Source organism: Poecilia formosa, unplaced genomic scaffold (assembly GCF_000485575.1).
Source record: "Poecilia formosa unplaced genomic scaffold, Poecilia_formosa-5.1.2 Scaffold16, whole genome shotgun sequence".
Classification (NCBI taxonomy): domain Eukaryota; kingdom Metazoa; phylum Chordata; class Actinopteri; order Cyprinodontiformes; family Poeciliidae; genus Poecilia; species Poecilia formosa.
The window spans coordinates 1,079,114-1,104,364 of record NW_006799955.1 but is presented as its reverse complement, the minus strand read 5'-3'; the positions used below and the strand labels follow the sequence as shown (position 1 = coordinate 1,104,364).

Below are 25,251 nucleotides of genomic sequence, written 5' to 3'. Positions count from 1 at the left end.
CATTTCTGAAGTTAATTTTGAACTGTCTTAGTTTTTTTTTTTTTTTAGTTTGAGGACTGTCCATTTCTGTGGGTTCCTAAATTGTCCCTTACAGGAAAATATTTTTTTTTTTTTCAATAGAGAAGCTTTTATCCATTGTATCCTTCCAGAGGTCTGTCTTTAGTGGTTTTGCTTTTCAGCTAAAGATATTGTGACCCCTTCTTTGACGAGGAAAATCAGACTCCAATCCCTGAAGAACTATTCTTGGGACAAGTCCTATATCAAAATATCTCATACCAGATTTAAAATAATGTCATCCAAAAATATGTGGAGCGTTGCACATAGCTAAAAAAAACCTGACCGTGACTGGCGCCCCACTGCCGTCAGCCCTGTTGTTGCTGTGTGCCCAAATGTTTGAATTTATTTTGAGGCACGATAAGAAAAAAGTTTTCCAGCTGAATTCCCTCCATATTTTAGAGCTGGCTGTGGTCTGCTGTGTCCTGCATGTGGAATGCCAATGATTCCTGAGCTAGGGTAGAAGTGGAAACAAAGGTAGACTGTGACCTAATAAGAAAAACATTTTGCATAACTTTTACATTAAATATATAAAATAAACTGTTTTTTTTTTTTTTTTTTTTTACATACAGCTGTGAAAGAAACAAGAAAATCAAGATCAGCGTTAGGTGGAATAACCCTGATTTGTAATCAAGGCTTTCATGCATCTCAGAATGCGCTCTACCGGACTTCCTCAATACTTTTGGGTGCAGATAATCACTAACCATTAGGCAGAATAATGTGTGTTTGCATTGAAATTCAAGAGAAGCTGACATACACGCAGAGGAAGAAATGGTTTCCAGAACTTTAACATTTAATTTCCTGTAGTAGTCGACGTCACATTTTGTAAATATTATTACGCCTCCATCAAATTGTTTTTTTCAATGTGATAATTAACGCCGTTATTACACATTGCACAAGGATATTTACTGCTCTACCTTTTAAAATATGTTAATTCAGACTGGTGTTCCTGTCAATAAAAGTTCAATAAAAGTTCAATATTTGAAAGTATAATTTTACTATTTGGAAAATGAGAACAAAATTTGAGTGAAAGTCATTTCTACAATGCTCCATATAATTCAACTCAACATGGTTTATTTATGAGGCCCCAATTCGCAGCAAATGTCATTTCAAAGTACTTTACAAGATAAACGGTTTGAATTCGCATACAGTTATATAGAAGGACACAATGGCTTCTGTTTACTGCAATCATTGCACAACCACATAAATTAAAAACGGAATTTACTGTGAATAAGTGCAGCACTGTCCCACTATCACCAATAACATCTTTTAAAGTCTTAACATCATCCCCTATTGTTTGCACGGTTTTAGATTAGCATCTTCCCATGGTTTAAACTGAGTCGATTTAATTTCACTTCAAAGTTTCACTCTTTTGCCTGTTTACATATAAGCTTCGGGATTGACTGGAAAAGTCGTACTCCTTAATGCAGCAGTCGCTCTCTTTGATCATTCGAAGTCAAATATTGACACAAAAATGTTGCAATTATGGATCTGATCTCAGCACATAATGATCCAAATAACTCAGCAGCACACGTGTCTGTGCAATGCCACACAATTTTCTTTATGTGGGAGATTCAGAGACATTTTGAAGCACTTTGATCAAGAGAAAAACTCCATCAGAGCTATTCACAAGCTCAGCTGAGAGCCACCTGGGTCCTGGGCTGCATGCTATAAGAAAAGCCTATTTTCCACAGCGGTAGGAATTGCCATTTCCTCCTTCTCTTCCGACCTCAAACAGCGGAAGTGGCTGCATGTAATATGAAGTCCATAGGGCGCAGGGATAAATAAAAAAGAATAACATCAAAAATTACACCCAGCAAGTAAATACTTAACTCTGCGAGAAGATTAAATGGAAAGCCTTTATATTCCTCTTTATCCGTAACGTCATTAATCATTGAGACGATGTTATTAAGCCACATTAGTGCTCACATTAGTTACTAGATGCAATAATGAAAACACAACAGGCTCATAAAACTGAGCACTATACCTCATACATTAACAGCTGCCAAGGTCACATTAGCATGTCTCATTAGTCAATGCCTTAGACCCGTGTTAGCTGTTTCAGGGAATACATCACTTTATCTTCACGGATACTTTTCATCCCTCAGGAAGATCACGTTCAGATTCAAGGAAGATCAATAAAACAAATCCGTCCCGATTGTTTGATTAAAGAAATGACGCTGATCACCTGGTCCGCCTCCTGGTATGACTGATCATTCCCCGCACAGAGAAGGCGGCCAGGAGACTTCTGCATGATGACAGCATGATCAGACAAAGGAGAGAAGTTAACACCAATCCTCTGAGCTAAAAAAAAAAAACAAAAAACATCCCAACAGACCGCTTGCATCCAAATTCCGCTGTGACCGGCAAGCGTAGCAACCGGGAAAAATGTGGTATGGATTGATTTTATGATAAATAAAAACATCTGTTTGTGACTCATGCATGAACATTGTGAGTGTCGGTGAAGAAAGTGGACATTGTTTTCATGCAGCCGTTCATTTTAAGAAGAAAAAGGGCTGTTTTTTTTGTTTTGTTTTGTTTTTCAGAAGAGAATAGTTTCCTTCATAAAAACTTTGACTATAGATCACGTGATGACCTGAAAACTTCCCAAATCACGGCGCCAGGAATGGGTATGACAGCTGCTATTAATTAAGTTTATCATTCTGTTACTGAAAGGTAGCCAGGCTAGTTTATGGCATTTTCTCAATAATCACATTTTATGCTGAGAAAAACAGATTTTTCATTTTTTTTATATATATAGATATTACTATGCTGTTGATATTTGGGAAAATGGATTGACTTTGATTATCCTCTATGCAAACAACTGAGTTATAGTATTTAGTATTTTGCTGTGGACGATGCCACTAATATTGCAGCGACAATGCTGGTATACCATCATGGAGGTTCATCCTGCATCTATTCTTTTGTGTCCAGGCTTTTCAACACAAACCTGTTGTCAGCATGACTGTTTAAAACATTTTTAGATGACTTTTAAAAGCAATATGTAGATCCTGCATGAATGTTCCTTCAGCTGACATTTTAAGCCTGAATAAGAAGCTAGCACAACCATCATGATTTTGGTGATACTTAATTTATAGCTAGGCATGAGAAAATAATGGTCGCATGTCATAAAATACGGGTTTTAAAGGCTAATTTTCTAAATCATAATGAAACTTATATTGATAAGGTTTAATTAAACTGAGATAACGCAATCTTTTACTGATAATCTTGAGGTAAAGGGAAAAATAATTAAAATGACAAAATAAACTTTTTAAGGTGTGTCATCTGCTGGCTTCCATACTGAAACCGTTGATTACATTTTTGTTTTCTTTTACTAAGGGCCGCTTTAAATGAGATCATAAAATAAACCCATATAACTCATCAAGCTAAAATAAATCACTAATAACAGTGCAATTTTTGCGTGAACGGCTCATTTAAATTTACAGTGAACTGAAAGCAGAGACACCTTTTTCACGCTCCAGCTAACATCATGTCTTATTAATGCCTGCCCTCCTGTTGAAAGTGAGTAGTTCCCCTTAGGGTAAGGATGTGAGTGCCTGGTCCAAGTGCTATTGCATTCTGGAATTAAAAGCAGAGTAAAAGGTGGTTTTCTTGCATGACATACTACAGCACAGTTAGTCCTATAAAGCTTATAATGCTTGTAAAAAATCCCCCACTGTGGACCTGTCGGAAAACGAACACTGGCTTCACAACTGATTACCAAGAAATCCAGAACTCATTTCTCATTCCAGGCAAAATACGTCTGTCTTTTGTTTAGTTAGTTTTTCAAATCATGACACAGAATTTTGTGATACTGAGAAAAGAAGTCGATCACATCTAAGGGAAGACACTATTTTGGTCAACGTTAACTCAGATTAGCTTCCTAAACATTAGAAAGTAAACTTGAAAGAGATTGAGATGTAATTACTCGTTACTTCTGCATGCATTGCCAAGCTGCAGATCATTCAGAAATGCTTCTAAGGAAGGTAAAGTGCAAAGGACAGTGTTTTTTTTTTTTTGTTTGTTTTTTTTTAAGAAAATTGCTGATAAACTTTGATTTATGTGACAGTGCATACCACTAACATCATGCATTTGCTTCTTGGTTGATGCAAATTTTAATAATTTACTATCATATTGTGCAACTGGAATAATAAAGTACTTCAAGAGGTGAAGTGAGATCTGCAGGGGGAAAAAAAGTCTGGAATGTTTGCATTTTAAATTCTCAAGCATTCCAATAATAATTCCATTTCTTACCTTGAGTTTGTCATACCGGTCGCTGAGGGCCGCTACTTGGTGGTCCCGATGTCGGCCGACAAGCTTGCACAAGGCGCAGATCAACTGTTCGTCTGTTACACAGTACATGTTGACTTTCTCGTCCTCGTGCTCCAGACACATGAGCCCCCGGAGATGGGAGTCCTGCAAGGGTTCAATCAGCCGGTGGCCCGTGAAGGGTTTCTTGTTTGGGTGGGTGGCCTTGAGGCATTCCTCGCAGTACGACACCTCGCAGGTAACGCAGGTCTTTACTGCATCCTGAGGGGGGTCCTGCTCGCAGAACTGACACTGCACTCGATCCGTAGGAGACGTCATGGCTTTGCCTTCTGGGATCACCCGCTCACGACGAGTCTCGCTTGGGGAGTTGGGTCCACTTAGAGAGGCTTTCTGGTAGCGGTCGATGATGTTCTGTAGGGTCACGTTGCGTTTGAGTCCCTCTAGGCCTCTCTGGTTGAGAGTAATGACATAGCGACAAGTTGGACACTGGAAGGCGCTGATAGACTGGATAGGCTCGCTGGGGGTGCAATGGGAGACCAAGATACGATGGGCACAGTTGAAACAAAGACTGTGAGCACAGGGCAGCAGCAGTGGGTCCTCAAAAAGCTCCAGACAGATTGGGCAGGTCAGCTCAGACTCTAGTGTTTCCATTTTCAGGCACAACAAAGAGGGATTGTGAGGGAAATCCAGGGAAGCCGATCAGCTATCTATGAATGACACAAAGGAAAAATGCTCAGTTACTCAGTTATAGAAAGTTGGAGGGGGGGGGAGGAGAGTTAAAAACTAATTAAATAGATGTTGAAATGATTCAATCCAACTATCCATATTTAATGAATAGAGAGGCATAGAGATCAGATTGGGTAAGAATTCAAAATAAGAGAGCTTAATCACACGAGCTTCTAGATTTCACAAGCATTAACACTCTTTTATGTGGAAGCTGGTAGTCAGGGAAGATGACTCGGATATGGGTTATTTTCAGAATCAGTAAGGTGATTAAAAAATGTCAATGGCAGCACAGAGAGGTAAAAGCCAAATTAAAATGAAAACTGTATTTTCTGAAACATGTAAAGACATGTCTGCAGTTCATTCAGGCTACAGGAGAGATCAACATTTACAGCAAAGAGCAGGAAGTTTGAACAGATACAGTTTTTAACCGCAGTCTACTATGGAAAGTGATTGATATTGTAATGTTGGCAGTCTTTTGGAAAGTGTTTAAGAAAGGCTGCTTATTTTCTCAAGAGAAAATACACAGTGTTTCTTACTGTTTCAGTAGCAGTGTTTGTTAGTCTCACTAGAATTGGTAATATGCCAAAGGCAATTTAAAATGTCTTTAAAATAGTAGCTTATGGTGACAGAATCTCCCTCACAAACACCATACAGTTGTCTCTACTGTTAATATATTTAATTAATGACTGCTTACAAAAGAACTGGTAGAAAACAAAAAGTGAATGATCTGTGAATGATTGGAGCCATGGCATCATAAGTCCTCTGAAAAAGGACTTGGAAATTTGCTAAGATTAGTATCAGCAAGAGGTCTGAGTGGTGCCTCTCTAGACAAAATACAAATAAAACCTGAATTAAACAAGACTTTCGCACAACTATGTGTTACTTAGAATAATCAGAATTTATTAATTCAGTCCCATCTTGAGTTTTATTTGGCTTTCCTTTGCAAGATGAACTCAAGTACATGAATTGTGTAAATAGTTGTGGGACAGTTAGGATAAGCAGGTGTCTGCTACTAATAAATAACCCTTTGCGTATAAGGTGCAGATCTGATTTGCTGAACTAGAAGAATGCAGCTGCAGCTCATTTTAATTTGGCTCCAGGGGAGCCTGCATGAGTTCCCCTCTGCACTGTCATCCACTGGGGAACAGAGCAGCGAGGACTGACAGCTCAGCCAAGCAGAAGTCTATTGGCCTGCTTGCAGAAGGCTGGGGCTCCACACCGTCACAGACACTAAGCCTTTGTTCCCTGGTCGCTCAGACACCCCCAGCTGCAAGCGGACGCACCGGACTTCACAGTGTCTCCCTGCGCGAACTTTACCTCCACTCATTAAGCGTGAAGAGGGCAAAAGCTCATTATCAAGGACAGTCGGGCCACAAGCAGCCCCTTGAAAATTGTGCGGGACGCCACAAATATCTCAGAGCAAGTTTGTGTTTTCCGTTGTTCTCGAATCTCCAGACTTTTGCTTATCTTACTGTGGCTACAACACAAGACGCAATTGTTGAGCATGTCTCTTGTGACTGGGAAGCATCTGTTGGCTTTCGTTAGCTTGTTACTTTATTCTTTACACACAAACCTGCCAATGCAACTGCCAAGAAATTCCTTTTCTGGATTAAACCTGATCTCTCCCCCACCATTGTTGACAAAAAAAAAAAAAATCTTAAACAGAAAAGCTTTCATAACAAATTTTGTTAAGTGTACTTTATAACACTGTCTCAGGAGATGTGCTATATGTCTTAGACATATAGCATAATTCTAATTTAATTTCAGTGGAAATCCTTGTTTTTCTAACATTACTTTTTAAATATATATATTTTTTACCATTTTACTAATCACAGGTAACATTTTTGAGTAATAAAACTTCAAAGCAATAAAAAAATTAAAAACCGCAAAAGACACAAAAACATAGCCGACTACAATAGGTTTTGCAGGTCTTGTCAAACAGGTTCGCCTGTTGGAGCATGCAGTCTGTGATAAAAAAAACAAGGCAAATAAAGAGCAGTTTTAAATAAGCACAGTAGGAAGAGGTGGCTATTCTAATGTCATCACCAGCTATATCATAAGACGTCCCGGACTTATACAAAAGCTTGTAAAATAACACTGTGGCAAAGAGCCACTCCAAACAGCCCCAAGTATTTTCTGCATTCCTAAAAGCGCTCCCATTCATACAAAGTTTACTTTACCCACCGATGGATTTCGCCCCACTTTGCACTGCCGAGACATTTTTGCTTCAGGGAAACCTCTGACCTGAATCATGAAAATCTGTTTCTAACAAATGCAATAAACATGGACTCCGGCGTGCAGCACGCATCCAGATGGCACAAGTTTTCCAGACCCCAGTAATCCTGCTGCAGAGCTGTCATTAGGCGAAAGATTGAGCAAGAGGTAGCAAGCACAACAGGAAAAGTTGCCCGACAATTCCAGGAAAGCCAGCTCCACCTACAGCGGGAGCTCCGGCCAGAGCTTGGGAGAAGAGGAGGAGAGCGGACAGCAGTGAGTGTGGGGAGAGAGGGAGTAAAACGTCGAAAACAAACAGAGGGGACGGGATTGTTGCGGAAACCTCGTCCTCACAGGCAGGTCAGTGTCCTCGCAGCCCTGCCCATTCAGAAATTCAAAGCATCGGGATCAGTTTCAGCTTTCTTTGTGCAACTGTTCCCACTGTTTCATGCAGCACAATGCTGTGGACTCAAACTTTTCCTGGCACTTCCATCAGGGACTCAAGGGTAAAAGTTGACAACACAAGCTGAGATGAGAGTTGGCCAGGCTCTACCGCAGGGTCATGACTCTTTTTGCAGCCAGTGAACAAGTGATGAGAACCAAATAATAAGTCCTGTTGGAGGCAGATCCTCTCCGGAGTAATTCAAACTCCGGCATTATCGTACAGCTTGCGAAATATCTGCGCAGTCTCAAAGGAGAATGTTCAATAAGACTAGAAAATGAAGCCAGACATGACTTAACATCATCGGCAACATCCACATCTGTCACAGCTGGCCCTGATGTGGCGAGTCAGTGAGCAGCCATCTGCTTACCATGTGCGACTATTTCCGAACACACCCCTGCTGGGTTTCATTTTGATCCTCCTGTCACTCAGAGGGGTCCCCCGGGAGACTCGCCGCTCTCAGAGACAGACAAGAAGCTGTAAATATTAAAAAAGCTCTCGCTCAAGTCCAGACACACCTGTAGATGCTAACTTTCAGGGAGAGTAAGACATGAAGGGAATGTGACTTTGATTCCCTGGGCGCTTTCTGTGCAGCCTCCAGCGGGAAATACATTCACTCGCCCTGGAGCAGAAAGGGAAACTCACCCCATTTGTTCAGTAAAACGATGAAAGACAATGTGAACATAATAACCTTTTGCTCACATTCTAACTTTAAGGCACATACTAATCAATTTTCCATTAAAAAAATGGGAATTTGATTGACATACCAACACATATTCACTTCATATTAAACTATCTGTGTGCAATTTAATCTAAAATAAAGCCAGCTGTTCCGTGAATCACTTACGAGTTTGTTAGAGCTCATTAATGTACAAAAGCATCATGAAGACAAAGGAGCATGTCTGACAGCTCAGGGGTGGTATCAGGGTGCAGATTAAAACTATGTCACAAGCTTTGATATCATGGCACCACTGCACACCTGCCAGTGGCATAAAGAAAGGCATTATTGAGAGAGATCCTTAAGTCCAATTTGCAGTCTGCATGGCACACACATAAGGGACACATTAAACATGTTGTAAAATGTGTTCTATTCACAATTGTCACTCCCAAAACCCTTACATGGAAGTCAAAGGGTCCACGAGGATACCCATGTTCACCCGACAGTTAAGGGGTTTTAAGAACTACAGTGAAAGAGTTTAGAACTAAATTATGCATGTTTAATGGATAACACTCTGCATCTATATGAACATACTCCACTGTAAAACATGGTGTTGGCAACATCCGGGTGTGGGACCTTTATTTTTCAGGGACAGAAAAGCTGGTCATAGTTGATGGAAGATCATGTTGCTGAAGCGGTATGCCTATAGGAGCAATGTCCAAAAGGTTGAGCTAGAGCTTCTTATTTTAATGTGAAAAAGTTCACAGAGGGGGAAAAAAAAAATCAGACTTTTTTCAGGAAAGCTTGGTCTAAAACATTGGAATTCAGCCCCAAACGATGAACCAAGGTACTGAAATGACATGTGGAGTTACATTTTGATTAGGAAGTAATGGGTCCTTTATAGATGAAACAATTAAAATGTCTTTGATATGAGGGCAATTTCCTGCTCAAACGCTCCTTAATCCTCTTGGTTATGGTCTTTTATCACCCTTAATGATAGTCCTGATCCATGTAGGCTATTCAGACTCTGAAAGATTGTTATTGCTCTCTGTCTTCTTCCCCGGGCTGACACCTAACATATTTATCTGTAATCCTGTCCTGGTAGCGTGGCTGTGACCAATGAAGGGGGCCAGGGCCGGAGGAGCAGCAGAAGCAGCCGGCTCTGCTCGGTTCTGCTCAGCTCAGCAGCGGCCCACTCAGGCCTAATGTGATTTACAGCTGCGGTGGCACCAGCCAGCTGATTAGACTGACTAATCTACCTGATCTGCAGCTGCACACATTACCCAGATCATCGTTAATGGAGCCTGTACGGCCGAGACACAGGCTGTAGTTTAAATGATTAAAGAGCGCAACCTAATTACTAACCTTAGCATCTCTGCGACTGGAGTTTAACCTCATCTGTACATGTTGGCACGGAGAAGAATAACGGTGTTCCGGGCTAATAATAAGCTTCAGGTGAAAACCGTGGCGCTAAATGTACCGTTTCTGCCATTTCACAAGTCTGGTTGTGCTAACAAGTTTATTTGGTTTCCTGTCTTACAGTCTGAGCAACGCAGGTCATCCTGGTCGGCAGCAACTTCTCATTTCCTCTACGAGGCTTGGCAGGTGCCATCAGCGGGAAAACACCCTATCCTTTCCATGACCACAGGAACTTCAAGGAATGCGACTTTCCAAGCATGCAGCTGCAACCCGCTTCCTCCAAGTTCGCACACGGTTAAAACTACTCTGTTACCCGTTGAGTTAAAACGTCAATGTACTCGTTTAAGTTTTGACTTTTTAAGTTTGGACAAGTCGTTTAGGATTGACGATTTCCAAGTGGAGAAAACACGCAAATGGCGACATCTTGTGGTTGTTTTGCAAAACTGCATACAAGAAAGTATTCACACTGTCACGTGCTTAGCAATACATTAACAAAGATTGGATCAAAATGTGAGAAAATATACCCGCTTTAACGACGGTGACTTTCAAATAACTACTTCTTGGAAAATTAAAAAACTTTTCTCAGAAGTAAGAATATCTCGTCCATCTCTTTGAAAGCTTTAGTTGTTCTTGCTCTGGCCTAACTCTGTCTTTTGAACATATAACACAGCCGTTATAAGATTAAACTTCGTAAAATGTAATTCTGGTTAAAAAAGGGGACAAAAAAGACTACTTTTGTTTGTGCCAATTTTAAAAACGGAACCTTGGGAGGATTTCTGATTTTCTCCAAGCATTTCACCGTTTTGAGATCATCCCATTTTCACAATAAATACAGTTTTGCTTCTTTAGAATAATCCAGATTAGGTCTCAGAGACTGAAGGTGATGGACTGGAGGTAATGGCTAGTCCAACACGGGCAAAAACCAAAATAGATTTTTGGCCTCCAATCATGTTGGTTTTTTCCAGATGCTATTTTGTCAACATTTGAATATTCATCTAAGTTGCACTTTGTTGGAATACATTTACCTAGAAAGTAATTAGTTGCTTTAAACTTTATCTCCAGTGTAAATAACTTCCTAATTCAAACATGACAATGCGTTTTAAAGTTTTTTGTTTTGTTTTGTTTGTTTTTTTTTTGTTTGTTTGTTTTTTTAAATAGCTTTTGTGTTTAATGCTAAGGTGGTGTTTTTGACACTGGAGTTGTCTTGATTCCACTCTGGTTTCAGCCCCTCCTACACTAGTTCCTCCTTTAGCCTCCAGAACCAACTCCTCTGGATTTGTACTAAACAAAAACACTAAGAGAGTTATACAGTAATCTGTTGTACTGTAGGTAAGATATTGACTGTTTATAAAGACTACTAAAACAATTCTTAACAGTCCCTTCAAGCACTTCATTGACTCCATAAACGCTATAAAGATCTCCACATGTGTTGCCATGGTGACAGCTTGTTGTCTTAGTCACAGTAGTGATCAGAAGCAGTGTGCTCATTTGGAAAGGTGCCTTGCATTTCTTTTTAAAACAACCAGTTATTAATTAATAGGAGCCACAAGAGTGCATTTTCCTCCTCCACAATGAAGTGGACCGTGACATCTGATAATGATAAATGTATAATAAAAAAAGGATCTGTTGACAAAATGGCAATAACCATACTTTTGAAGCTGCACACTCAAAAGTAATGCATCAAACTAAAATAAATGTGCCAAAGATTAATTCATTCAATTTCCAGAAAACCTGCAGTCGAGAATGTGTTTGAAAATGTCTCAAAGCTGTTGCAAATGACTGTTTTTACACAGGAAGTCTGCTGTAGCCTCAACCCACTCATTTTTGTGCCGTTTAATTCCAGAAATTCCCTTCAGACCTTGCTTAGTCATCACACCTCTCATGCAATCCGGTTCAAAACCTTAGGAAAAATAACATACCCCGACAACTTTTGCACCTAAAAAGATCCCTGCCTGGAGCTTTGGAAACACATTATGACTCATGTTTTAGCAGGGAAAAAAAAAACAAAAAAAAAACACAAAGGCACAGTAACATTACACACTGGCTGTGTTCTGAGTGACCTCCTGACTTACCTGCCTCATGGTTCCAGTTGTAAAGAAGCAAGGGAAAGTACAGAGCCACCTCCACAGTCATTCACCGCTGATATTTAGAGTCTCTGCGAAGCTGATCCACTGCGGCGGTCTGAACTTAAAGCGTAGTGACTCGCCTCTCAGACTCTCTGTGAGTTTCTGAGCTCTTAACCCTCTCCTCTGAGCCCGCGGGAGGATCAAAACTTGCCACCTTTTTTTATCTACTCTGACTGAGAACCATCCCATCTAGATGCAGTGGGCTGCAGGATATTGGAGAAGCCAATAGTGAGAAAGGGGGGCAGGACTTTTGCTTCTCCGCACTATAACTTGAGGCTATCAGACGTAACTTGGAGCAGAGGTTTTCCAAACTCGCATAGATGCCTCCAGCTGAACACCAGAAACAAAATTAAACTGTTGGATACCGTTACCATCATCCTTAACCTCAATCAAATTTAGTTGGAAGCATCGGAGCTGGACATTTGCACCATGCTCACAGCGAGAATAACTGAAGTCAAACAATGTACTTAAACACAGATGCTAGCTGTCATCAGCCATATTTCTCAGATTAAACACAGGAATGCGCTGAGATTTGTGACTGCAGACTTAAAAAGTGTTGAAAGTTTTCTCTCACATTGTTGGCGTCTGCTCACAATTCCTCAGTTGCTTAGAAAATAACTAACATGTGGAAAGACTGACCCGGTTGGCACCCAAGCAGTGCGAGAGAGCGAGATCGCAGAAGGTTCTCAGCTGAAAGTTTAGACGCCGTTACCCGAATCAACCTTGTCACCAACATTGGGTATGAGGATTTTTTTTTTTTTTTTTTTAGAATTGGATCACTGTGCAAGATGCATGTTTTGGGCTGTGGTTTCACCGGCGTAAAACCACAGTGCAAAACGGCATAGTTTCACTTGGATTACAAAGCAGCCACATTCCCATGCCCAGGAGTCCTCATGTTTCAGTTCACCCTGCTGCATTCAGAATGGTGTGAAATTAAATAAGAGAAGTCAAACCATTTTAGGGACTTAATAGTCAATTTTCCCTTAAAAAGTAACACATAGCTATGTTTTTTTCAGGACACTCAGCTTAAATTCAGCCACCATAATATGAAATTTTGAATTTTACATTTTGCTGCCTAGAAAATCCATAAATTAAAACAATTCTCAGTTGGTTAGACGGGTCAAAAAAATGACACCGCCACACTAAACTTTTGACATAAAGCAGGAAAGACTTGCGCTTTTGCACTGTTTGAAATATTTTGACTCTCAGCCAATATGAAGAGTCTAATCAGACATGGAAGCATTTTTTTTTTCAGTGTTGTTGCGGCCCCGGTTTCCTGCTCTTTGCTGATAGGAGGGTCACCCTGTGTGGTCCTCTGCTGCTGAAGCCATTCTGCTTAAGGGTTTGACATACTGTGCCAGAGATGCCACTCTGCATGTCGTGGTTGTAACCAGTGGTCATTTCAGCTGCTGCTGCCTGTTCTGTTATCGCAAACCAGTCTTTCTATGATTCTCTGACCTCTGATGCCTGCAACCTGTTTTTCATCTGCGGAAATGTCACTTTTTATGTGAAAATTTCAGTAGATCAGCAGTTTCTAGAAAATATTCAGAAGCCTCTCTGACACCAACAACCATGCCACATTCAAAATCACTTAAATCCCATGTCTTTCACATTCTGATGCTTTGTTTAAAGTTTAGCAAGTCGTGTTCGCTATGCCTAGAGGCCTGAATGCTTAAATGCATTGAGCTGCTGCCATCTGATTGGGTGATTCACTGTTTAACAAACAATTAAAGAGGTGTATCTAATTAAGTACCCCTTGAGTGAATGGATATGAACAGGTGCAGGAGGCCACTGAGTGCCACTAGACTGCTTGTTCATATTCAACCTGCTGTTAAAAAAAATATTTGCATCCAAAATGCAAAATATTCACAGAAAACTGTGAAGCAGATTCAATGCAGCAGACCAATAGGCTGTCGAAGCTTAAACAGAAACTCTTACTCTTTCATCTGGACTTTTTATGCATCCTTCTCCAAAGATACAAAGTGTGTCTTACCTCACAGCCTGTTAGTCACTCAACCAGACAGTCCAGTCAGGGTGACTCAAAGATACACAGAGAAACCAAGATGAGAGTTTTCTAAAAACTTGAGACTTTGCTCAGAAGACTCCCTCTACTTTTTTAACTATCTGTCTGGGTGCTGCCGCTTCATCTGTGTTCCTCCTGTCTCTGAAAGTCTTCTCACACAAGCCTCTTTTTTTCTTTTTTTCTAATTCTCTCCAAAGGAAGCCGAAACTGCTCCAAATGGTTCAACCAGGCACCGACTTCTCAGGCTTTTCCCTCTTTGTGTTATTTTGTTGGCTGGGATCATTAACTTGGTCCCATGAGAACACGAGGAGGTAAATATCCACCCCCTCCTTCCTGTGGAAGCTGTCAATCACTTGCGATGATGAGGAGGTGAGGGGCTGCTCTTAGCCTCTAAGGAAACACTCCTGATTGGTCACCGGGGAGCAGGGGTGCCCAGCATGACAAATGGGAGCTCTAAGATGGATAGGATTGATCCGTTAGGGTTACATGCACAGCCATAATAGACTTTTACACAACTCACTCATTTGCATGTCATTTAGAATAAAGCTGCAGACTTGTCAGACTTGACAGCAAATGTCTCTGCATCTGGATTTGAGGGGGGAAAAATGTGCTTCGGTTAATACGTTGGCAGTTGGGTAAATGCTAGGGTCAAACTGAATAATGTCAAGATCTTTTAAATGACACTTTGGTACAGTCTGGACACTCAGCGGGGAGGGTGGTGGGGGGTGGGGGGTCTACGACGGATGCATTAAGCTGCCGTTGCTATGGCAGTTTGGCAGGAGCAGGGATGCATCCTGCCTCTCGAGCCAAATGCCATTCTAATCTTTTCACTGGCCAACCCTCAGCTCTCTCTTCACAGATTGTTTGTTTCTTCGTCAAGCCTACCACTGTCTGTTAGTTTCCTCTTCCTCCCAACATCCAATGCCAATTTGAAGTCAACAGCATTTTGTAAGGAAGTGAAATGTGTAGAGACCCTGTGACTGAGACAATACCTGAACGAGGTCACTCCCCTTCACAGGACCGAGACTAAACGCTCTAACTGACAAATGACGAGAAACAACAGACACATTAAGCACGGCTGTGAGTCTGATGTCTGTGCTTGACTCATTCTGAACACTAATAGATTTGTAAACAGCGCTCAGCAAATCCATTTCCAATTCAAAACACACAGAAAGCGCTAAACTAATTAAAGTTTGTGTGCTGCAGTTCAAACAACTGAAACATCCACCAGATAAAATACGCGTAGAGAAATATTAAGCTTATTTCTGTCAAGATGATTATGACATACAACTAAGTAAAAACCAAACAATTCAGTTTTTCAGAAAATTTGAATATTCCATAAGATGAACATAATTACTTCACACGTCCATGTATCGCACTGCAATTGCTCCTATTACAGGAACTACTGCATCAATGCGGAGTGGATCACCCTGTGGTTCTGATGAGCTGTTAAAAAACAAGTTTGTTTTGATAATGTCTTTTAGCATGCCTCCAATGTTGTTCAAAGTCTTTTCAAAGCTCTATACCACATACAACCATCAGTAGTTGACAGAAATGCTGCACAAAGTATAAAATGAACTCAATATGAAAACAGCCCCGCCCTCCCAGACCCCAATAAAATCTGAAATAATTATAAGTTCTCTTATTAAAGGGCCTGCAACACATCTATGAATTCATTCTTTTGCAACAAAATGACAGAAAATCATGGCTATTTACTTTGATTTGAAAGACAAGCAGACATGTGAAGCCAGTGAAAACTGGTTTGCCCTCTTTGGTCATTCCAGAGGTCACACCCTTCCCTGAACTGTAAAAAAACATCAAATAAAAAAAAAAACAAAACAAAACAAAAAAACAGTCTGTTTCTGTTTTTATCTTTCCACAAAAGAAAATCTGTCTGGGTTGTGGTTTTAATCCGTCCCCACCTCTCCCGCTGGAAACTGAGGCTGTTCTTTGCTCTGGTTTGACACACAAGGTTTCTCTTGCTTTCAAGAAAAGAGATCTTTATTTTTTGGTGTTATTTTTAAGTGACTTACTGTGGTATGAAAATATATGAGTCCTGACAGAACTTTTAAGAAGTAAGTGCCTTTAGCTGTCACTGTTAAGTTTTTCACATCCTCAAACATTTTAAAATAAGCAATTAATAGTCTGTGTTAATACAATATGCAGTTTTGAAATTATACCGTGTAGCTAATCGGGAAACTATAACAAAAAGTAATGCCAAAGACCCACTGTTAAGTCATAAAGCAAACTTTATAAGCATTTTTATCCAATTTCACTCACCCCAAGCAGGCCTGATTACAGCCAGGCCTGTAGAATTAAGAAATATGGCCAGCCTACAAAAGACGTTCCATTGATGACTCACCCTGAAGGTCACAAACAAACCCAGAATAACATCGAAACACTGCAATCTTCATTTGTCAAAGTTAGGGTCAGTGTTCATTATTCAACAGCTGGAAAGGTACCGAGCAAAAATACTATCCATGGGCAAGCTCCAAGGCGATATTGACTGGTGAACAAAAGGAAAACAATGACCCATCTCACATTTAGAAGAATATTTTTTTTCTGGTAGACGGGACAAAAGTGGAAGTTTTTGGAAGGGGTTCATCCTGTTGCATCCTTCATAAGACATGTAACTTAAAAAAAAGAAAAAGACGTAAGCCATACATAAAACTTTAAAAATGATGGGAGGCTTGTTTTGCTGTTTCATGACCATGATGACTTGATGTTTGCACCAGAAATTCTTTGCAACAGGACAGTCATCCAAACGCCAGGACGTTCACTTCTGAACGGCTAAAACTAAAACCAAAATGTTGGCTTTGGAGTGGCCTTGTCGAATCCCATTGAGATGATATGGCAGTAGCTTAAACAGATTGCTCATGCTTGAAAACCCTCCAACGTCCCCCAAAGTAAAACAAGTCCGCAAAGAAGAGTGAACCAAGATATTTCCACGAAGATTAAAGACCCATTGCCAGTTATTGCGGGAGTCGTTGCTGCCAATGATGTTACCACCAGTTATTAGGTTTCAGAGGCTTTTTCTAACAAGGCCAGGTCGGCCTGGGTAACTTAATTTCACTTCATAAAACAAAGGAAATTCTAAAACTGCACCTTGTTTTCCCTCATATCATTGTCTGATATTAAAAGTAGTTTAATGCTATAAAATAACAGAAGAAATCAGCAGGGGAATAAATACTTTCTCACAACACCCTATCTTAAATAACCAGTATAAAATGCTGTCACAAGATGCCACAATGTCGAAAAATGATCGTTTCTGTTTCTGTTTCTGCATTTGCATCGGTGGCAGTGAAGCCTACAAATATTCTAGAATAATCCCCATATAATTACAGCCTAAAAAACAACAACACATATATTCCCTTATCAATTAATAGCATAACTGTCCACAAAATTATTCCAAACAAATGAATATTCATCTCCATTAAATGAGGCCATTTGCAGCCTAAGGCGGTCCTCTTGATGATGGCTGGCACATCAAGCTGCATTAATTAGAAAAAGACCTGCAGAGGGCCAGAAACGCCCTCCTGAAAAGCAAGATAAGTAGTTGGAGCAAAACAGGCCATGAAATTGAATGTTACATAAATGTTAATAGTTGGGGAAAGAAGAGAGAGGATTTTTTTTCTTCCACCTGCATAGTCATCATGTCATAAGGAGAGTTTTCAATTTGCAGTATAAGCAGTTCCACAAGAAAATCCATGTCATGCCAAACAAAGAAATCCTAATTCATGCCTACGAACACAAACTGTACAAATAAGATTTTTAAAATAACACATTTAAAATAAATACTCATTACACAGCTTTAAAGCAGCCAGATACGCTGAGTAAGGCAGAAACAATTTGAATAGCCTCAAAATGCAAATTCATTTGTCTTCAGCAGCCGGGAAAATAAACGGTAAAATCAACTCACATGCTAAAGTCCTGAGAAATCTTTGAGATTATTTTCGAGCACAAGACGAAAAGGAATCTCCCACATTGAGAGCTGACCTCTCTATTTCAGTGATGAGAGAATAAACAAAACATACAGAAGCTCTGTTTTCCACACGCCCTCCTTCATTGCTGGATCTCCCCACCCAGCCCCGGCCCCATCCCTGGCTATATGCTCATGCAAGCATAAATCATGACCAGCAAGCATCACGTCCACCAGGCCATTTCATGGATATGTTCTTCATTAATGCAACCCCGGCCCCCTTTTTGGGGTTGAGCAGTTGCCCCTGACTCCCCACCCACCCTCACAACAAAAAGACAAAGAGGTAGCAAATGGAGAGACAAAGTGGGGGGGTGGGGGGTACACAAACCTTGGGGACCACATTTTGATGAGTTTCTAACTACGAGGCCCGGCCTTGAACAGATGGGACCGTGTCTCCAGGGTTGTGCTGCATCGCTGCGTTTGGCGCATACACTCACACAAGCACACACACACACACACACACACACACCTATACATCCTTTTAACCAACTTCTGCTCACCAAATGATGCTGTGCAGATTCTACTCTAGATGTGATGGGCAACATAAAAGAAAATGTCTTTTATAATATTATGTTTGGCATCAAACTTCAATGTAATCACAGTAATTAGAGTCTGAAGGTAAATGTCTAATTAGGTTAGCATGTGCTTACAGGCATTAGGATGGTCTTTTTCAGCACAAGTGCTGATCTAAGCGACTATAATCATTTTTCCCGAACTAGAACAGCCCTCACTCTGCCAGCGAACAATAAGATGAAAGCAAAAGCTGCCCTCGTCGTGGCAAAAGTTCAACTTTTTAATTGTGCTCGTGCCTTAAGACACGCTGCCAATGACTAACCCGCAATCGGCTTGATTATTAGCCAAATGAATGAGAATGTTATTGAAAAGCTAATTAACGCTCACAGCGGTTTATCTTCAGAGCAGGTAAAGTTAGTTCAAAGTAATCTAGTATGATTTAGGCTCTCAAAGGACACGCCATCTTGTTTCTGCGTGCATTTAGCTCGAGGTTAGCAGGCTAAATGAGCAGGACTGGTGTGGGCAGCCGACCTGGTATTGATCCTCATCCCCCGCAGCAGCGTAATGGTCGTGAAAATGCCACCATCAGATTTAAGCTTACGATCCTCTCCATTTTTTCTTCTGTAGTAAATTAGACTAACTTATTCTGTGCACATGTATACAGAGACTTAACTTAGTTTGAAATGTTTATGAAACCTGATAAGCACCACTGTTTAGATTTATGAAAGAGCAAAGTTCTAAAGACGTTTTGTTAATTCTATACAAGCATTCACAATACTTGGAACATTTACACATTTTGTCATGTTGAATTCACTCATTTCAATTTATGTCACTGGGAATGGATTTCAAATTTTTCAAAATTGTATTTTGCATTAAAAAAAAAAAAAAAAAAAATTAAATTGTGAATTTGCCTTGAGACCGCTTCTTGACATTGGTAGGCCTAAATAAAACGTAATGCAAACGACTGCTTTAAAAAGTTACCTATTCGGTAAGGAGAGTCCACCTTTTTGGGATACATGCAAAATGCTATGTGAGGCTGAAAGGGAACACTGGCCATCAAGCTAAACACACCATTTTCATGGGAAAATATGGCGGTGGCATCATCAGACTGTGGGGAAATAGCCGAGAGACCAAGAGCATAGAATCAGTCAGCAGTTTTGTATGTCACAGAAACGGCCTTTATCGAAGTCATGCAGGTAAAATTACAACCACTGCAAAAATAAAGCCATATATATATCTATATATATACTGTTTACATTTTCCCAGAAGGCATGTGGGGAATACCTACAGGAAATATGTGGAAGGAGGGGCTTGGGTCAGATGACACCAAAATAAACTCTTGCTCAAAACTTGCAAATGTAAGTGGCAAGAAATTGGCACTCCGCATTATGCTTAACATATCATCCCCATGAAGAAACTTGATGGTTTATATTTATAGACATAACTATATTTGTGATAGTATAGCAGTGACAAAAGTTGCAAGAGTTAACAGTAAGATGACAGAAGCTTGTGAATGACAAACTAAATAAAATATCAATGCAATTAAGTTTTTATGAAAATTCTAAGGGCCCTGAATACTTCGCACTTCAAAGTTTGCCGACAATCTGTTTTGAAACAATAAAGCAAACTTTGCTATTCAAAAAAGAAGTCTTTATGTTTTGTTTTAAGTACTATAACAAGGGATCAAAAGAAACTATTGTGGTCAAAATAAAAAGTCATTGATCATTTCCCAAAGAAGCTCGTTGTACTTTGTGGCTAAAATAAAATTGCTAAACGCTTTGCTGTCTGGTGCTTTCTCGCTTAAAAAAAATATGGGAAGGCATTTTGGAAAAGAAATATAATCTACTATTTTAAGTCCACACCACAAACTGCTCCTCAGAAAGTCTTGACTTTTTTTTTTTTTTTTTTATGGAAAAGAAAACGTATCTACTTTTTCGAAAGGGTTCAGTGAATGCCTGCTGCATTCTTTCTGCTCAGATGACTCAGTAATTGCTTCCAGCTTGTGTGGGAATCTATCTCAGAGAATTTATCACATCTTTATCGCAAATCTGCGGCTAACTAACTTTATCAAAGATGATGATAGTAATGCAATACCCCTGCACTTTCTGGCTGTATATCCAACCCCCCGGCCTCGGTTTGTATTCTCGCTTTACAAGCAGTAGTCGCTTTGAAAGACGGAACCTGTTTGACAAAGGCAGATAAGAAATTGTTCTCCGCGGGCTGAAGAGTTTTCAGACAACGCCGTTCCTCCATCTCTGTTAAACATTACGACCGTCACACTCGACCGCGTTTTGCTGGAGTCAATCTGAACATCTGTGGTGGGGCTGCGTTCACATGTCCAAGGAGGCAGTCAGAGCCAAATGCCTCAGCCCAGCTGTTTGAGTCAGGATCACCTAAATTTCAGTTTTCTCTTAGGTTTTTTTTTTTTTGTTTTTGTTTTTTTTTTTTAAAAAAAACCCGTTTGCTTGGGCATGTTGACATTGTTGGTGAGCAGTTAACATTATAAAACAAACACCATCAATGTTATCTTAGGGACGCGCAACTGAATATTCTCATTTGCTGTCCATCAAGATGCCAAAACATTTCTTCAGGACATCACAGGACATTCCTGAATCTTGGCTGCAGAAGCACGTTCTTCTCTAAAGTTAGAGATGGGTGATTTATTTATGTTTTTTTTTTTTTTTTAGATATTACTGACACCATTTCACTCAGCTACACTTCATTGCACAGAACTGCATACACTAGATCTCAAACTCGATTGCACTGCTAAACATCCAGTTTCTGTGGTGAAAAAAAAATGGTATTTTAAAACTGTTTTCCAGCTTTAATGCCATATATATTCTACATTATACTTTTACTTTATGTATAAATCAACAAAAAATGCAGCTAATATTTTGGGGAAACATAAGCATCATAAACTCATACTTTGCTCAAGGACATTTTGATTCCTTTTCAGCCTTCTTCGGTAAATCACAGTGTAATCTTGGCTTGGAGCTGAAACTTGCAAACAAATCCACAAATTTATGTCTACAGATAAATCTCCCCAATTTTTCTAGTACATTTTTTGTTTTTTGTTTTTGCTCAGCTCTGGTTACTACTTTCCAAATCATTATGGAAAGATAGTAATATCCAGTATCATCATTATTGAAAAATATCCTATCCTATCGTTAGGATAGGATATTTATAGGTATTGTAGTCAGAACACAGAAATTCTGACATCTCGGTTAAATAGATTAAAAACTTAGAAAGTGGGAGAAACTCAGACGACCCCATTTACGACTATTAAGGTCGACTTTGTGTCTCAATATGACTTCTTCTCGCATCAACAATAGTAAGCTGTGGTGGAAAACTTTACAATACACATGGAAGAACGTGTCTAAAATCAGCGTAACATTTACCACCTGCAGCTCTAAACTGAACAAATTTCAGCAGAATTTCTGGAAAGCAGACAGAAAGTGGATAAAGAATAAGCTTCGGATGTCACTTCAAATATTAAAGGACTGTTGGCGTCAATATCTGGCAGAGATTATTGATCATCTTGATATCTTAGGTTCATCTATGGATCTATTCCCACCTATGTTTTTCTAAAGAGCTATTTTCTATTTCGGGGCCTTCTGTGTTTGCTGTTATTAGTCCTCAGGTGTTTTTCCACCTGAGGATAGACTACTTTTTAACCAAAAGATGCCACAGTGCATCTTTTGGTTAAAAAGCCTAGTCTTGAGCCAACTGTATTGCTAAGCCTATCTAAAGGCTATCTTTCCTTTCAAAAGTTTTGTAGAAAGTTATTTACAAACATTTCATGGAATTTTTAACAGCAAATAACATTCCTGAGGTTTTTCAGTCAGAATTTAAATTACGTAAATAATATGCATTGTTTGATTTTTAACGATATTCTTGTAGCCACAGAGTCTGCAAATTGTGTGATCTTGGGTTTTATTGGATTTAACAGCTGGATTTGATACTGTGGACCACAAAATTTTAATTTGTCCCTTAGAGCACCGTACAGGCATTGGGTGGACTGTTCTTGCCTAGTTTAGCTCCTATCTGACAGAGCATTTTGTGTCAGCCTGGGAAATTTCAAATCTTTCTGTTTCACTTTCTTGTGGAGTTCCGCAAAGCTCAGTTCTTGGGTCTCTTTTTTTTTTTTTTTCCATTTCACTTTTTTTCTTCTTTTCCCTAAGATCATAGATCTTGGCCATCTGAAAGGCACTGCCACCAATCCTGGGGTAAAAAAATGGATGGTTATTTTAGTCTTGACAGGCAGATCACCTCAGTGGTGAAGTCCAGTTTTTACCAACTGAGGCCACTAGCATGTACTTAAAAAAATATATGTCTTGATTACTGCAATCCCTTATATCACGGTATCTCACAGACCCAGCGGATACGATGCCCACAAAATGAATAGAGCTGTGCCAAAAGCAGGTACTGTTCCTTTGCCTTGTTTAGTTTTACTTCCCCATTTAGTGTTGGTTGTTTCACCAGATCAAACAGGTTTATACAAGCAGGCAATCACAGTGAATTGCTGACAGCTGAACGTCCGAATTAATATTAAATGGAGGATTCATTCATTCATGTAGTGAATGAAAGACTCGAGAAGTAAAAGCTACAAGAGTGTAATTTGCGTAACAGGACGAGGGTTTTGTTTTTTCTTTCCTTTTTGGTGACATTTGGTCCATACTTCTTACCATATGGTGGTGGTAAGGCTCCATTAAGTTAATTGCTAACCACTGTTAAATAACAAGTAGAAGAGCCATCACAGTCCTAGCAGTGGTGTCGACCACACCTCACTAAGATAGGAATTTCTGTTGACTTCTTGCTTACAGTCGCTCTCAGCAGCTGATTGAATCCCTCTTAAGAATAGCATGCTGTTCTAATAATTGCATGGTAGCTAGCATTAACTATTACATGAACTAATATGTTTGTCTAATCAGGTCAATCACATGAAATTTGCACCAGATGTTGGTAACAGTCAAAGTAATCCATATAATGAATCTAAACCAAAGTATTCGTCAAAGAAAGTCACGGCTAAAACGTTAGTGACATGTGGAATAAGTATCTACTAAAAACAGGAAGAAAGGGATTTTCAAAGAGCAAAAGAAAGTAGAGAAACTAGTTGTCAATATTTGAAGTTTCTTCCTGTTGCTATGGGTTAATCTATACTCGTGGTCTACAAAAATCCTTTCTGATTACCAAAGAAATGCAGACATGTTTGGTTCATAAAAGCAAAAACACCTTAAAAAATTTTACAGTTGCCAAAAAATAAAAATAATAATAATGATAGCAATGTTTGCAGTTATATTTCAAAACTTCCAATGGTCAATGGCCTCATTAGCAATATCTCAATCAACAAAAGCACACACGTGTTCACTACTTATTTTACATACTTTTATGAAAAAGCAAGACTTTGTTTCAGCAATATTACTATTTTCCAAAGCTTCGCAATGCGCTGAACTGCTCCCCATTCATCAGGATGTCATCTGCAGTGAATTAAATTTCCTTTTAACTAAAATCAGCGCTCGATTAATCCTGTCCTTCCGCCTCTCCATAATAAAGACTGGCTTCTTGGGAATGTTCAAAATTCACGGCCCTAAAATGTGACCGTGTGGATATGCGCGCCCATAATTCTTAACGTCCTGCTTCTTTGTGCTGTTATTGGCTGTCGTAATGGGGGTGATCTAGCCACACCTCTCGCCCTGTCACAACGACCAGGCACAAAAGCCTCGCAGCTGCTAATGAAGTTGGCACTGAGAATGCAATGGATATGGTTGTGTTTATGATTTGGAGGCAGGGCTGTGGAAACAGAGCTAAGTGATGAAAACACTAGTGAAATTTTTAACATCCAAAGCGCATTGACCAAAGTAATCCATTTATATTGCCAAATTAAGTCAATTCTAGAACCCAGAAAAAAAGAATACCATTAAAAAAAAACCAAAAAAAAAAAAACACATTTGCTCGGTCTTTCGAGGAGTAAGAAAAAAAAAAAATCTGAAAGCTTACCTCACGGAAAAAACAGAAAATCCAAGTGAGTTCAGCAATATTGCATGTCCAGACTTTGCCAGAGCAAAGGCTGTGTTGCTTTATTAAAACAGGAAAGATAGGACGAAACCTGCTCTGCTCATTGAAAGTTGGTCTTTACCTTTCTTTCTGTGAGAGTGAAATACTACCTTTTCTGCCAGCTGAATGTTTTCACCAGCAGCTGCTTTACGAGGAAGCTGACATATCGGAGCTCCTCAGCTGTCAGCAGACGTGAAGCATGTGAAAACGGGGACGTTTTTGTGACAAAGCATCTGGCTCCCGTCTGAACTGACTTTGTAACTAAATAACTCAAACTGTCAAAACTCTCTTAATGAGTTCATAAAGTTCAGTGCTTCTTCCAGCTCTCCTCCATGCATGTGTTCACTCACACAGACTGCAACATGCCTGTTGTTTTTTTTTGTTGTTTTTTTTTCAGCAGAAAAAAAAAACAACTAACAGGCATCCAGGTACGAGGCTCAGTGTGTTGTGATCGATATTCTGAAATCAATAGTGTCTTTTTCAGAATGACCTGCAGGATTCCCTACCGCTCCTCCCTGAGCTGATCAGCTTTCTACTTGATTCAACCAAATCAAAATCTTAAGAGTTGGAACTCCTTCAGTCCAACAGAAAAACGCTTCTTAATCAGATCTTACCTGCTTCCCCATGGCTGTATGTGTTCTCTCTCTCTCTCTGGTGGAGAAGGGAAAAAGCAGAGAATTATTTTTAGACAGCTGGCTATTTCCCTGAGGAGGAAGACAGGCAGGAGACAGAAGACTGAAAGGTGTTCTTGCCTGCAAACACTCCTCTTTACTA

The 25,251-nt window shown here is 39.8% G+C and overlaps 1 protein-coding gene and 1 long non-coding RNA gene across 7 annotated transcripts; one reads left to right on the top strand and one right to left on the bottom strand.

The window, feature by feature from the left end:
* Positions 1–37: 37 nt before the first annotated feature.
* Positions 38–25,241, bottom strand: LOC103134386 (E3 ubiquitin-protein ligase Midline-1-like). Of its 6 annotated transcripts, XM_016668601.1 has the most exons (3): positions 25,092–25,241; positions 4,309–5,030; positions 38–2,302 (listed from the first exon to the last, which is right to left on the bottom strand). In XM_016668601.1, exons 2-3 carry the CDS (start codon positions 4,972–4,974, stop codon positions 2,180–2,182), a joined length of 789 nt encoding a protein of 262 aa, XP_016524087.1. In that variant the 5' UTR covers positions 4,975–5,030; positions 25,092–25,241; the 3' UTR covers positions 38–2,179. The 6 variants fall into 6 exon arrangements, with proteins under 6 accessions (XP_016524087.1, XP_016524082.1, XP_016524086.1 ...); XM_016668596.1 differs by lacking the exon at positions 38–2,302 and having other exon boundaries at positions 3,362–5,030; XM_016668600.1 differs by lacking the exons at positions 38–2,302; positions 25,092–25,241 and adding an exon at positions 17,851–17,927 and having other exon boundaries at positions 3,362–5,030.
* LOC107835624 (uncharacterized) lies at positions 9,493–11,160 on the top strand. Its single transcript, XR_001661433.1, has 2 exons — positions 9,493–9,818; positions 9,906–11,160. It is a non-coding gene; the product is annotated as an uncharacterized LOC107835624 (long non-coding RNA).
* Positions 25,242–25,251: the final 10 nt, after the last annotated feature.

Excerpts from the sequence above, each read along its gene's own strand:
- LOC103134386 (XM_016668596.1), bottom strand. The coding sequence starts at position 4,974 with ATGGAAACACTAGAGTCTGAGCTGACCTGCCCAATCTGTCTGGAGCTT.